Source organism: Staurois parvus, unplaced genomic scaffold (assembly GCF_062004578.1).
Source record: "Staurois parvus isolate SC_StPar_1 unplaced genomic scaffold, SC_StPar_1.0 ptg000362l, whole genome shotgun sequence".
Lineage (NCBI taxonomy): Eukaryota > Metazoa > Chordata > Amphibia > Anura > Ranidae > Staurois > Staurois parvus.
The window spans coordinates 538,398-552,214 of NW_028318158.1; the positions used below are offsets into that span (position 1 = coordinate 538,398).

At 43.3% G+C, this 13,817-nt stretch overlaps 1 protein-coding gene across 1 annotated transcript in view; it reads left to right on the plus strand.

The window, feature by feature from the left end:
- Nucleotides 1–13,817, plus strand: part of SPATA17 (spermatogenesis associated 17) — a 210,180-nt gene that overhangs the window by 152,204 nt on the left and 44,159 nt on the right. Inside the window, exon 8 of the mRNA XM_089685004.1 lies at nucleotides 1,710–1,858. Coding sequence (XP_089541130.1) covers nucleotides 1,710–1,858 — 149 coding nt within the window. The remainder of the gene's footprint in view (nucleotides 1–1,709; nucleotides 1,859–13,817) is intronic.

Below are 13,817 nucleotides of genomic sequence, written 5' to 3' on the forward strand. Positions count from 1 at the left end.
GTTTCCACATTGATTTCACCATATTAATTTCTTTGTGATCCCTTAGCTTTCTTGAACACCCACCTATCCTTCCTTATTACCTATACCCTCATCCAATCACACATGGAGCCATGGCTTGGCCCCGCCCCCTCTATCTTCTCATTGGCTCACTGGCTGTGATTCACAGTAGCAGGAGCCAATGACTCCCACTTCTATCTCAGCCAATCAGGAGAGAGAGAGTCCTGGGATTTCCAAGAATCCAGTACACATCGCTGGATCAAGATGGGGCTCAGGTGAGTAATAGAGGGTGCTGGGGAAGCGGCTGCACAGAGAAGATTTTTTACCTTCATGCATAGAATGCATGAAGGTAAAAACCTTGAGACTTTACAACCGCTTTAATCACCACTGAGTGTTTTGTTTTTTGCTAAACAAATGAAAAAAGGCCAAAAATTTTGAACAAAAAAATTTCTCTTTTCTCTTTTTTCTTAGTTTTTATTATAAAACTTTGCAAACAGGTAATTTTTCTCCTTCACTGATGTGCGTTGATGAGGCTGCACTGATGGGCACTGATAGGCAGCACTAATGGGCACTGATGATGCAGCACTGATGGGCACTGATAGGCAGCAATAAAGAGGCAGTACTGGTGGGCATTGATGAGGAGGCACTGATGAGGCTGCACTGATATGCGGAACGGATGGGTACTTATAGGCTACAATGATGGTCACTAATAGGCGGCACTGATGGGCACTAATAGGCAGTACTGAAGGGCACTGACCGGTGGCACTGAAAGGTGGCACTGATAGGTGGCACTGACTGGCAGCACTGCTGGGCACAAATTGGCAGCACTGCTGGACACAGATTGGCAGCACTGCTGGGCACTTTTGAGGCAACACTGTGTAGATGTCTCATTTCACGCTTGCCAGTTATCGGCAGTACTTTCCTCATGCTGTGACAGCATGGGGAAAGTACTGCCAATAACCGGCAAGTGTGTTTACACTGATCATGAGGTAAATAGATGCTGTGATTGGCCCTTTACTGTGGCTCGTGATCAGCTTTGTCCAAAGGACACAGCAATCACAGAGAGCACCAGGTGCGTGCAGCTGGGGGCAGACGGGAGGGCGCAGTTCTGGGAGAACATCAAATGATGCCCTCCCAGAACTGGATAACCACGCTCTAGCCATCATTTGGCTATAGCGTGGTCAACAAGTGGTTAAATAGGACCAAATCGCACCACTTTGAAATCACATTCCGTGTGAACCAATGCAACCTGTAAAAAAGTACATTAATTAAAAGAAGTTTAAAAACAATTGTTACAAGCTGTTAAGGTTAAACACACATTGTTTTCTATTTTTCAGCTTATATATGTACTTAAAAATAATATAAAACATTTTTAGGTAGTTAAATTAGTCATGGGGCTCCTGTGTTCTTGCCCAAACTCAAAAAAGCCTATGAAAAAGGTAGCGGGGCATCTCATGGGGCACCTTACTGACCCCCGGCCCTCGGGAAGTACCGAGTTTCCAAATGGTCAGTCCGCCCCTGCGAGAAACAGTCTTGACTGATCTTATTCATGAATAACACAATACCATCATAAATCATTATACTTATGTGGAATGCTTATGAGATGCTTATGTTTGCCCTGTTTCTATTTCATTTTTGTTATTTGGAGGTAGACATGTTATACTGCATTGTGCAAATTGAATTAAATATTTATACAATATTGAACCCATCAGGGGCCGTTCCGTGATGTTGGCGAAGTACTGCACCAGCGTTACAAGCCTCTGGAGCCAACCCTGAGAGTGGCCACATCATTCACTTCCATGGAGGAGGCAAGAGAGAAGATTAAATGGCAGGAGTGGGCAAAGGGCTTTCAGGATGACATGTGAGTGGAACAATTTTTTTTTCCAGAAATACAGTAACTGTCTTGAAAAAATAAATGGGTGCTTCTTAGTGTAGTCAAAGGTAAAAAAAAACCCTGTAGGTTCTGGTAACCCCAAAGGTCATCTGGTTATTAGATTGACTAACAAGTATTCACAACCAAATATATATGGCCAAATATTTGTGGACAGGGGATCATCACATCTACTGGCAAATAGCTTGTTTAACACCCCATTCTAAAATCATGAGTAGTAGCTGACAGAGGTTTTAACCTACTCTATCTAAACATAAAAAAAAAACAAAACCCAAAAATTAATTATAAAAAATATAAATAGATAAGGAAAACTTTACTATCCCCCCCAAAATTCTCATCCGCTCTCATATTCCTCCTAACTTCACCTGTTCACACCATGGTGCAAAGACACAACAAAATCTATTGTTCTCTAACTGCCCTGTTCACACCACAGCACTAGTATCACATGCAAATTTTTTTCTGTGCAAAAATCGGAAATGTGTATAAAACTCATTGACGAGCACATGAAACCTGATGTAAACTGATGTCTCTGCAAGTGAAATCTGCGCATCAGTTTCCATGAGTTTTTCTGCAAGTATAGTGTGAACGAGACCTAAAGGAGAGTCAAAGCCAAATTTACCTTTTTGTATAAGTCAGCTAAGCACATTTCAGGTGCATCGAAACAAAAGGCGGGCAAGGTCCCAAGGCACAAAGGCCACAGAGGGGTGGTAAAAGCAGCTGCTTGTTCTTCGTTGTTACTGGCCCCCAACCGCATATCTAGAAAATAATATGGTAGCTGGTCATGTCCATACACACTGCCACAGCCACATTGCTTCTGTTTGCAGTGTGGCAAATTTAACTTGGGGTGCTACGTATGGTGGGCAATGCTGCTTGCCCTACTTTATCTAAAAATAAGCAAAATAAAACCTGAAAATTGATTATAGATAGTTTAGATAGAGTAGGGCAAGCAGCATCGCCTACCAAATGTGACATAACAAGTAAAATTTGCCGCACTGCAAACCGATACATTGTGGCCTGAAAGACGATTATGTTATTTTCTAGATAGGCAGTTGGGGGCCAGTAACAACACCCATCAAAGTCTAAGGGACTGTGCTGTAAACATGTGCCAACCACTTGACATAAGGTTGCGGCATTGTCTCTCCCTGGGGATCAGAAAAAAAAACAGTCATTCAGGAGACAGCAGTAACTGCAAACCATTGCCTTTGAAATGCAATTCACCGCAGATCACTTTTCAGAAGGGCAGTAAACTCTGGCACCAAAGCCAGTCCCCTGCCAGCATGCTGCAGAGAACTCTTGCCCTTCATGTGAATGTTGTGGTCTCCAAAATTCATGTTCCCTACTGATTAGAGCACTAGATCTGGCTCAGGAGAGGGTATGTTGAACCTCAATAGAGAGAGAGAGAGACCACTAGGTACAGAATCCTTCTCTGTAGCATGCTCAGGGCTGCTGTTAGAATCCATGGGGCCCCATACAGTTACGGGGCCCCATACAGCCAACCTGACAGCCTCGCCCTAAAAAAAAAGTTTACTATACTTCAGTCATGAATGGACACAGTGACTAATCAGTATCGATCACTCGTTGTGTTCATTCAGGAAAGAAAGGGGCTGGTTAATGTAACATGCGCCGGCCCCTTCCCTCACTCTCTATCCTGAACGATCCTACTGCGTGCTTGCACCTACCGGTGAAAAGGAGAGGAGAGAAGCTGGCAGCACTGTGGGGGTGGGGGCACAGACAGGGGTCTGGGCAGTCCAGGGAAATGTATGGTGCACAGGGAGGGTGATAGCTGTGGCGGAAGGGTGATTACTGGAACCAGTCCCCTGTATGGGTCTCTCTGCAGCAGCTGAAAGCCAGCAAGAGGGAGAGGAGAAGAAGGCAGCTTTCAGCTGCTGCAGAGAGAGCCATACAAGGGGTCAGTTCCAACCACTGTGCCGCTCACCTTCCCTGCCCACATCTGATTCCCGAAGCTGCCTGGGCCCCCCTGGTGGCCTGGGCCCCATACAGGAGGACTGATGGTACCTCCTTACCCACGGCACTGAGCATACTGGCAGGGGACAGACTTTCCAACTCAGGCTGTGACTGCTTTCCTAAGAATATAAACTGTAAGGACTCATGCGCATCCACATTCATCCATACAGTGTAAATAACAACAAATGCGCACAGATGTGCATACACCGTACACAAACTACCTGCATTTGGGATATTACATCTGTGCACATGTGTCACTTTGTGCAAGTAGCAGCACATAGCTGTGTACCACTACCTTCAACCATTTATGTCTGTGGGTGGCTGTATACAACACCAGGGGCTACCAGGCACTAATATACACCCATTTCTGTACACTGTATTGGCGGATACGTCTGTGTGCGTGAGCCCTTAGACTTCGCACACCTTTTATTTGGATGTACCTGGAAAACAGCTGATTTAAACTTAAAGTTCTGTTAACGTTAAACCTGGATTATAAATCCACAATAACTGATTGAATGCTTCTTCTGTCTGTTGCAGTCATGTTAATTATGCTGTAGAAAATTTCATAATCAGAACAGCGCTTTTTAAGTTAAAATGGCAAATGATCTAACCCCATTTAATAGAAAACTCTCCATAGAAGCAATAAGTTGCTGTGGATATAATACTGTGGAAGTGGTTGCCCTAGGGCACTGTTAAGGATCATTTCCCTCTTTTGATCCTGCATTACGCTGCCTTTTTAGCCAATTTCCACTGGATATTTACAAAGCGTTGTCTTCATTTTTCCAGCTTAATTTTTCTAATGATGTTATGGTTCGTTATAACACTTGGGATGGAGATATTAAGACTTTGTATAATTAACAAGTTCTAAGTATTCTTAACCTCTCATTTTGTTAAAAATAGGTCAACATTTCTTTCAGAGACAGATCAATCCGAATCTCTCTTTTAAAATTATAAATTCATTTGGTGATATATCACATGTACAGCAATAGATATGCAGCAGTTGGCTGAGGGTTAAACTAGATGTAAAACCAAACTGGATGACATTTAGTGGTGCTCATACTCTGTGTTATCATAAACAATGTTTAGGGTGTTTTTGTCATAATATATTGTTTACTACTTCTTCATCCTTATTTCTATCTCAGTGCTGCTGATATCCTTCAACCTCTTTCAGACATTTTGGGGGTTATTTACTAAAGCTGGAGAGTGTAAAATCAGGTTCACGTCTGCATAAAAACCAATCAGCTTCCAGGTTTTATTGCCAAAGTTTAATTGAAGAATCTGAAGCTAGATGCTGATTGGCTACCATGCACAGCTGCACGAGATTCTGAGTGAACCAGCTTTAGTAAATCTCCCCCTTCTTGCCTACATATTGTACATTCAGTGCAGTGTTGGCTGCACATCATTCCTCTGTATAAAGTGTGTCAGCACAGTGGCTTGTAGTGTATACAAGCGACATACTGTATGTAACAGGATGACAACACAGGAGCACAATTGCGAGATTGTTGTCACACAATCCCAGGAAGTGTTTGAGGAAGGACGTTCTTGGCAAGATCACTGGGTATTTTTTAAAGAGTGCTGCAGATTTAAATAGAAGAACACAAGCTATGGAATTATATTAACATGTTAAAGCTTTTATGACATTTAGGTCACACAGTTTATAACTGAACTTTCTGTAAACAATATATTTTAAAAGGAAAAAAGGAATCACTAAATTCAAACAAATAAAAAATGTAGTTACTTTCCTTAAAAAGGACCCAGTGACTTGACAGATATTCCATCATTGTTATCTGAAATTGGTTTTTGATGTGTCTTTTATATGTTTGCTGTTCAATATATGGATTAATTATAGATTTTAAATGTTCCCTCTGGTATCTGTTTGGAAGTCTGACCAACATCTCTGCTCAACCATTGCTGAGATAAAACCATTTGACTACAAAAAGTGTGTATTGACAGTAAGGGCCCCTTCACACTTGTACATTCTGTTATGAACTTTAATGTGCACTGCATTAAGGCAGCCCATACCTTAGAGATGATTAAACATAGAAATAATTTAACACAGCGCACCAAAATGCAAAGCAGTTCAGTGATGTTTGGGTCCCCTTCTAAAGTAGTTTTTTTATTGCACCTTACCACAACACATAGTGAAGCTAGCCTAAAGCTGGACATAGACAAACGAATGGTTTGCTTCATCCACGCAAGCAATGTGGATGGAGGAATTCCCCCACTGAAACATTGTATTCTGACAATGAAGCCTCTGATCGACAAAAGTTTTCCAGCAGAAAAAAATTGATGTAATGATTAACTTATGTCAAACAAAGGAGGGCCACACATAGATCAAAATTCAGTCGGTGCTTGCTGCACCAGCCAAAGTTTGATCTGTCTATGCCCCACTTAACAGTAAAGCATGACCACTATGCAGCACTTCAATGCAGGAAAAAACCTTGGCTTGGTTCTGGGCTAGAAAACCTGGTACAAGCTTTCAGCATAAAAAAACTATCTATCTATCTATCTATCTATCTATCTATCTATCTATCTATCTATCTATCTATGTTTCTTTCTTTCTTTCTTTCTTTCTTTCTTTCTTTCTTTCTTTCTTTCTTTCTTTCTTTCTTATAAATGCTAATGGAGAACGGCCTATAAAGTGCAGGTGCTCACAACCAAAGTCTTTTGATAGACTTGTAATTTCATCATTACACAACATTACGTCAATAAGTCTTAAAATGTTTGCAAACCTCAAACATGAGCTATGAACAAAGAATATCCTTCTATAGTGTGCCCTGTTCCTCTGCTATCTGCATGAGTCACTTCTGACAAGTTTTTTGACACCAAGAGAAAAAAGGTGACAGAGGAGGGACCTCCAGCAGATTGACAGCCGCAGCTCTGTTCCTGTGAGCTGCGTGGATGGGGGTCGTGTCTCTCCTCTCCAATCATCTCTCCTCACAGAGCTCTGCAGTGTGTAATTTCAGCTCTCCGTCTCCGTTTTTCTGACAGCTCAGACAAGCTTTATAAAATCTGGACTTTGAATGGATGTAGAGAAGAGTGGCTGCAGATAGAAAGGTACAACGTATGTAGGAGGATTTGTTTCATCTCTGTGTATCACCCGAGGCCAGTCACTTCACTGGGTATATGTAAGGGTTTACAACCACTTTAATGTTCTGGAACCACTGACCCTAATTTACAAAAGGATTGAATCATGATCAAATTCACTTTAACTTATTTACTTATCTAAATTAATAAGGTGAAGGAAAGTGAAAATTCTTGAAATGTCTTCTTCATTTGCCATACGCATGGTACAAAGATCCAACAGTTTCAGACTAGTCGACCCTTTTGAATTAAAATATACTGTATATAAAATTTGTTTTTATACTGTGCTTTGATTGAGTTGTGTGTGTGTATATATATACACTATATTGCCAAAAGTATTGGGACGCCTGCCTTTACACGCACATGAACTTTAATGGAATCCCAGTCTTAGTCCGTAGGGTTTAATATTGAGTTGGCCCACCCTTTGCAGCTATAACAGCTTCAACTCTTCTGGGAAGGCTGTCCACAAGGTTTAGGAGTGTGTCTATGGGAATGTTTGACCATTCTTCCAGAAGCGCATTTGTGAGGTCAGGCTTTGATGTCGGATGAGAAGGCCTGGTTCACAGTCTCCGCTCTAATTCATCCCAAAGGTGTTCTATAAGGTTGAGGTCAGGACTCTGTGCAGGCCAATCAAGTTCCTCGCTCATCCATTTCTTTATGGACCTTGCTTCGTGCACTGGTGCACAGTCCAGTTGGAACTGGAAGGGGCCATCCCCAAACTGTTCCCACAAAGTTGGGAGCATGAATTTGTCCAAAATGTCTTAGTAAGCTGACACCTTAGGAGTTCCCTTCACTGGAAATAAGGGGCCAAGCACAACCCCTGAAAAACAACCCCACATCATAATCCCCCCTCCACCAAATTTACACTTTGCACAATTCAGTCAGGCAAGTACCGTTCTCCTGGCAACCGCCAAACCCAGACACGTCCATCAGATTGCTAGACAGAGAAGTGTGATTCGTCACTCCAGAGAACATGTCTCCACTGCTGTAGACTTCAGTGGCGGTACACCACTGTATCCGATGCTTTGCATTGCACTTGATGATGTAAGGTTTGGATGCAGTTGCTCAGCCATGGAAACCCATTCCATGAAACTCTCTATGCACTGTTGTTGTGCTATTCTGAAGGCCACATGAAGTTTGGAGGTCTTTAGCTATTGACTCTGCAGACAGTTGGCGACTTCTGCGTACTGTGCGCTTCAGCATGCGCTGACCTCACTCTGTCATTTTACTTGGCCTACGACTTCATGGCTTAGTTACTCTTGTTCCCAGTTGCTTCCACTTTGTAATACCACTAATTGACCGTGGAATATTTAGTAGCCAGGAAATCTCATGGATGGACTTATTGCACAGGTGGCAACCTATCACAGTACCATGTTTGTAGAAGCAGTCTGCATGCCTAGGTGCTTGATTTTATACACCTGTGGCCATGGAGGTGATTGGAATATCTGAATTTCTCTCTCTATATATGTATATATATACACACTGTATATTATATGTACACACACACCTGCAATGTTTCTCACTGGCAACTATTTACATATATCCTGTAGACCTGCCACACCTTACTTTTAATGAAAGCAAGTAAATAGGTTTCTGTTAACCATATCATTTAGGATACTAACAAAAGGAAATGATAAGCACAGGCGCAGTCTTCCCCTTGCCATACAATGTCATTTAGCTCCCCATAACGTCAATGTTTAAGCTTGATTCCTCTGTTGCCTGCCACAGCTCTTCAGCCATAGCATCCCGAGAGATGGCAAATTTTCTTTCATGTCGACACACAAGAAAAATGTACTATTAAAATGCAATTGAGAAGTGATAAAAATTGTAAGTGCAGCAGCCGGCTCACAGCAGCTCTTCTGTATACTCAGGGACATTGGGGCCACATTAATTTTTTTCACTGATGTCCATCCCATGTGCAAATTAGCATTGCAAGTACCGTAATCTGTCTTGTATGAGAGCTGCCGATCCCGCGAGGGTTTACATGCTTCCGCGCTGTTGTATAATTTAAGGCTAAATTAACTAGGTTTAATTGTGGAATTTTTAGCTTCTAAATGAAATATATTCTAAAACTTTTACAGATTCCTCTTAAAATCTATCAATACGTAAATGCACAATATAGTGTAATGATCCTACACACAAACACACATACCTCTTGTATGTACATTATGTGTTTTGTTAATATAAAACTAGCAGCACAGAAAGTCTGTTACAATCCCGCCTACAGAAGAATTGGTCACCGGTAAACAAAAAAAAATGTAGGTCAGCCTAGGAGAACCCCTCCTACTACCAGCATGCCTCAGTTTTACTAGTGTCCTGGGAGGATGGATGTCTTTTTTGCTCTGCTGCTTAAAATCTTTTTTCTTTTTTTTTTTTTTTTTGCTAGCACCCCTTTTTTCTTCTTTTTTTTTCCTTTCAATCAAGACTTTTCTCTGTGTTGCTGCTGGAGCTTTGTCTCTTTGATTACAGCTCTGAGGTAAAGTCAACCTCAGTCTGGATTTTGTGCTTTGACCATGTTGAACTAGATGTAGAAGTGGAAAAACCCAGATACTCCTGCGCTTGGGGATGGACTCTATATCATTGGGACCACATAATGAAATTCTTGGGATATGCACGCCTTGCTGCCGTCAAAGAATCGGGGAGTCCAAAAGTACTGAATAGAGAAAAACAAACAAAGGGCGCACCAGCTTTGTGCATTACCTTAAAAGTATGTTTATTAAATATTAAAAAAATGTATTCTACCCACAATGGTCAATAAATATAAGGCACACCATGAAGGAACCACTCTGTCCAATTCGCACTGCATTTCTGTCTTATGATGAGAATTATGGACATCCAAAAGGCTGACGTGTTTCGAGGACTAGCCTCTTCCTCAGAATACATTTTTTCAAATATTTAACCGCTAGCCTACAGGGCACTTATACCCCCTTCCTGCCCAGGCCAAGTTCCAGCTTTCAGCGCTGTCGCAATTTGAATGAAAATTGCGCGGTCATGCAACACTGTACCCATATGACATTTTTATCAATTTTTTGTGACAGATAGAGCTTTATTTTGGTGGTATTTAATCACCTCTGGGTTTTTTCTTTTTTCTTAAACAAACCAAAAATCACTGAAAATTTTGAAAAAAAAGTTTTTCTTAGTTTTTGTTATAAAATTTTGTAAATAACGGATTTTTCTCCGTCACTGATATGCGTTAATGAGGCTGCAGTGATGGACACTGATAGGCTGCACTGATGGATACTGATAGGTGGCACTAATGAGGAGGCACTGGTAGGTGGCACTGATGGGCATTGACAGGCATCACTGATGGGCACTGAAAGGCAGCACTGATACATGGCACTGATATATGGCACTGATAGGTAGCACTGTTAGGCGGCACTGACAGGCGGCACTGATGCGCACTGATAGGCGGCACTGACTGGCACTGATAGGTGGCACTGATTGGCAGCACTGATAGGTGACACTGATTGGCATTGATAGGTGGCACTGACTGGCACTGATGGGTGACACTGAAAGGCAGCTCAGATGGGCACTAATATGTGGCATTGATGTGCACTGGTAGGCACTGATATTATTATTATTATTATTATTATACAGTATTTATAAAGCGCCAATAGTTCGCTCAGCGCTGTACATTACAAAGGGAGACAGAACATGTGACAGAACAATACCAATACAATGCAAAACATGAGGGGATCAAGGGCCCTGCTCTTTCGAGCTTACAATCTAGGAGGGAGGGGGTGGTGGCACAGGAGGAGATAGCTGCGGGGGATGGAGTGGTAGGAAGAGTGGAGGAGGGAGGCAAGTTAGCAGGGGGTGGGGTAGGCTTCCCTGAAGAGATGGGTTTTCAGGGTGCGCCTAAAGGAGAGGAGAGTAGGTGATAATCTGATGGGTTGGGGCAGGGAGTTCCAGAGGATGGGTGACACCCTGGAGAAGTCCTGGAGGCGGGCATGGGAGGAGGAGACCAGGGAACTAGAGAGAAGGAGGTCTTGTGAGGAGCGGAGTGTGCGTGCTGGGCGGTACTTGGATATTAGGTCAGTGATGTAGTTCGGGGCAGTATGGTGGACAGCTTTGTACGTCAGCGTTAGGATTTTGAATTTGATCCGTTGCGCAATCGGAAGCCAGTGGAGGGATTGGCAGAGGGGGGTGGCGGAGACAGAGCGGTTGGAAAGGTGAATGAGTCTGGCAGCCATGTTCAGGATGGACTGAAGAGGGGATAGCCAGCGGCGAGGCAGGCCAGTGAGGAGGGAGTTGCAGTAGTCGAGTCGTGATATGATGAGGGAGTGGATGAGCTGTTTAGTGGTTTCTGGGGTTAGGAACGTGCGGATTTTGGCGATGTTGCGGAGGTGGAGTCTGCACGAGTTTGTTAAAGATTGGACTTGGGGCTGGAAGGATAGGTTGGAGTCCAGAATGACACCCAGTACTCTGGCCTGCAGGGCGGGTTTGATGGTAGCGTTGTTGGATGTGACGGAGAAATCAATGGGGGGTGGTGTCCGGGCTGGGGGGAAGACAAGAAACTCGGTTTTGGAGAGGTTCAATTTAAGGAAGTCTGATATGTCGCTCAGTAGGTGTGTGATTCGGGCTGAGACCAAGGGGGTGAGGTGGGGGGTTGAGAGATAGATTTGTGTGTCGTCGGCATAGAGGTGGTAGTTGAAGCCGTGAGAGTGTATGAGTTGGCCAAGGGAGGAGGTATAGATGGAGAAGAGAAGGGGCCCGAGGACAGAGCCTTGAGGGACCCCAACAGAGAGGGAGAGTGAGGGGGAGGTGGTAGCATTATAGGTAACGCTGAAAGAGCGTTGTGACAGGTAGGATGAGATCCAGGAGAGAGCAGAATCTCTGAGGCCGAGGGAGTGTAGTTTTTTGAGGAGGAGGGGGTGGTCGACTGTGTCGAAGGCCGCAGAGAGGTCAAGGAGTAGGAGCACTGAATAGTGTCCATTAGCTTTGGCGGTTAGCAGGTCGTTGGAGAGTTTGAGTAAGGCAGTTTCGGTGGAGTGTAGGGGACGGAAGCCGGACTGTAGGGGATCGAGGAGGTTGTTGTCGTTGAGGTGAGAGCATAGGCGGGTGTAGACTAGGCGCTCGAGGAGTTTAGATGTAAATGGGAGCAGGGAGATGGGTCTATTACTATATGACGGGTGGGAGGTGGTTAATAAACATACTTTTAAGGTAATGCACAAGGCCAGTGCGTCCTTTGTATGTTTTTCTCTATTCATGTTGAACTAGATTTTGCACGGATACCCTGGAAGGTATCCCAGACTTTGTTCTAACAAAAGTTCTACAGTGAGCTTTCCAGGTCCTGAGCCACTAACATTGCTTCAGTGCTTGCCCTGTCTCTGAAGACTAACTTAATGAGTAGGCCTAGGAGCTACCTCAGTTATGTAGGTCACTATTTTCTAATGCTGTGGGACTGAGAACTGATGTCATCCGGTGCGTGGAGTGTTCCTCACATGCTCTCTGAGCTCTATTTCACATCATTCAGCAACGAGGAAGTGCCATTCCGCTGCTTGTGAAACTTACTAAGAGCCCTGTGCAACTTTGATCCATTCCTTCTGCCTACCAGGGTGGACTGACAACTCATGGGGCCCCCGGGCAATAGGGGATCATGGGACCCCTGTGTCCTTGGCCAAACTCAAAAAAACCTATGAAAAAGGTACCAGGGGCATCTCATGGGGCCCCTTACTGACCTCGGGCCCTCGGGCAGTGCCCGAGTTTCCAAATTTCCCCTGCTGCCTACTTACAGCGAGTTTGATCTACTCTGGCCAACTGCACTTCTATGCATTCATGTTGCTACATTACAGCATTATCTTTGGGCTTATTCACAAGTAATGGCCTCTAAGGCCTCATGCACACAGGGCTTTTGCAACCACTTTTAGGGGCGTGAGCCATTTTTCTACTGCTTGTAAACAGTCTTCACCCATAGACTTTTAGGAGTACTTTTAATGGCAGGAGCGTTTACAGGGAGGAAAAAAACCCAGGGCCAGTGCATCCAGGAGCAGCAGCATTTTGGCAGACAAAACACTTGATGCATGTAAATGCGCCTAAATGTGCCTAAGCGCGTGTTAATACTAGGTACATTTAGCGCTTGAGTGTTCATTAATTTCAGTGGCCAGAATAAATTATTATTTTGGCCACTTAAATTAATTAATGCCCAAGTACTTGACGCTTCTAAATGTGCCCAAACGCTTGTAAAGCATTAGAGACTTATACAAGCGTCAGGCATTTTTTCTGCAAAAATGCTGCTGCCAGGAGGAAGACTTCTAGGAGAGCTTTTTTTAATGTCCTGTGTGCATGGGGCCTTACAGAGGCAGCAGGCATTTTTGCAATATCGCCTGATATTAATATATACCAGTTGACTGGTACTACTGATGACAGTAGTTGACTGCATTACAAGTGGGTACTTCCTACCTGACGGTTAATATTTACATGAATAGCACAGACGCCTTTTATGCAAGTGAGATCCTGTACCATGTGCTGTGTATTGCATTAGGATAGGTGGATTTACATTTATTTCGAGATCTCAAGCATGAATCTCTACTATTTGGAGCATCGCCTTAAGAAAGTCTGGTTTATGGAAGAATTTGCTTGATTATATTGAGGCCTTTCAGGCAATAAAATTAGTGAATTGATCTCTTATGTAGATGCTGTTCTTGCCCATTATACAACATACCATACCTACCACACATGATGCATGGATCCTAGCCTGTAGCCATCCCCATGGTTTTGATGTACTGTTCTAGTATACTTTTGATATACTTTATATGTTACATATTTTGTTTCACCTCTCCTGTGTCCATTTATGAACTCTAGTTTACTTATCTAATGAGAGTGGTCATAGGAGTACAGTATGAATGAAAAATACGCCTAGCTCTGTTTTTCTTTCTAT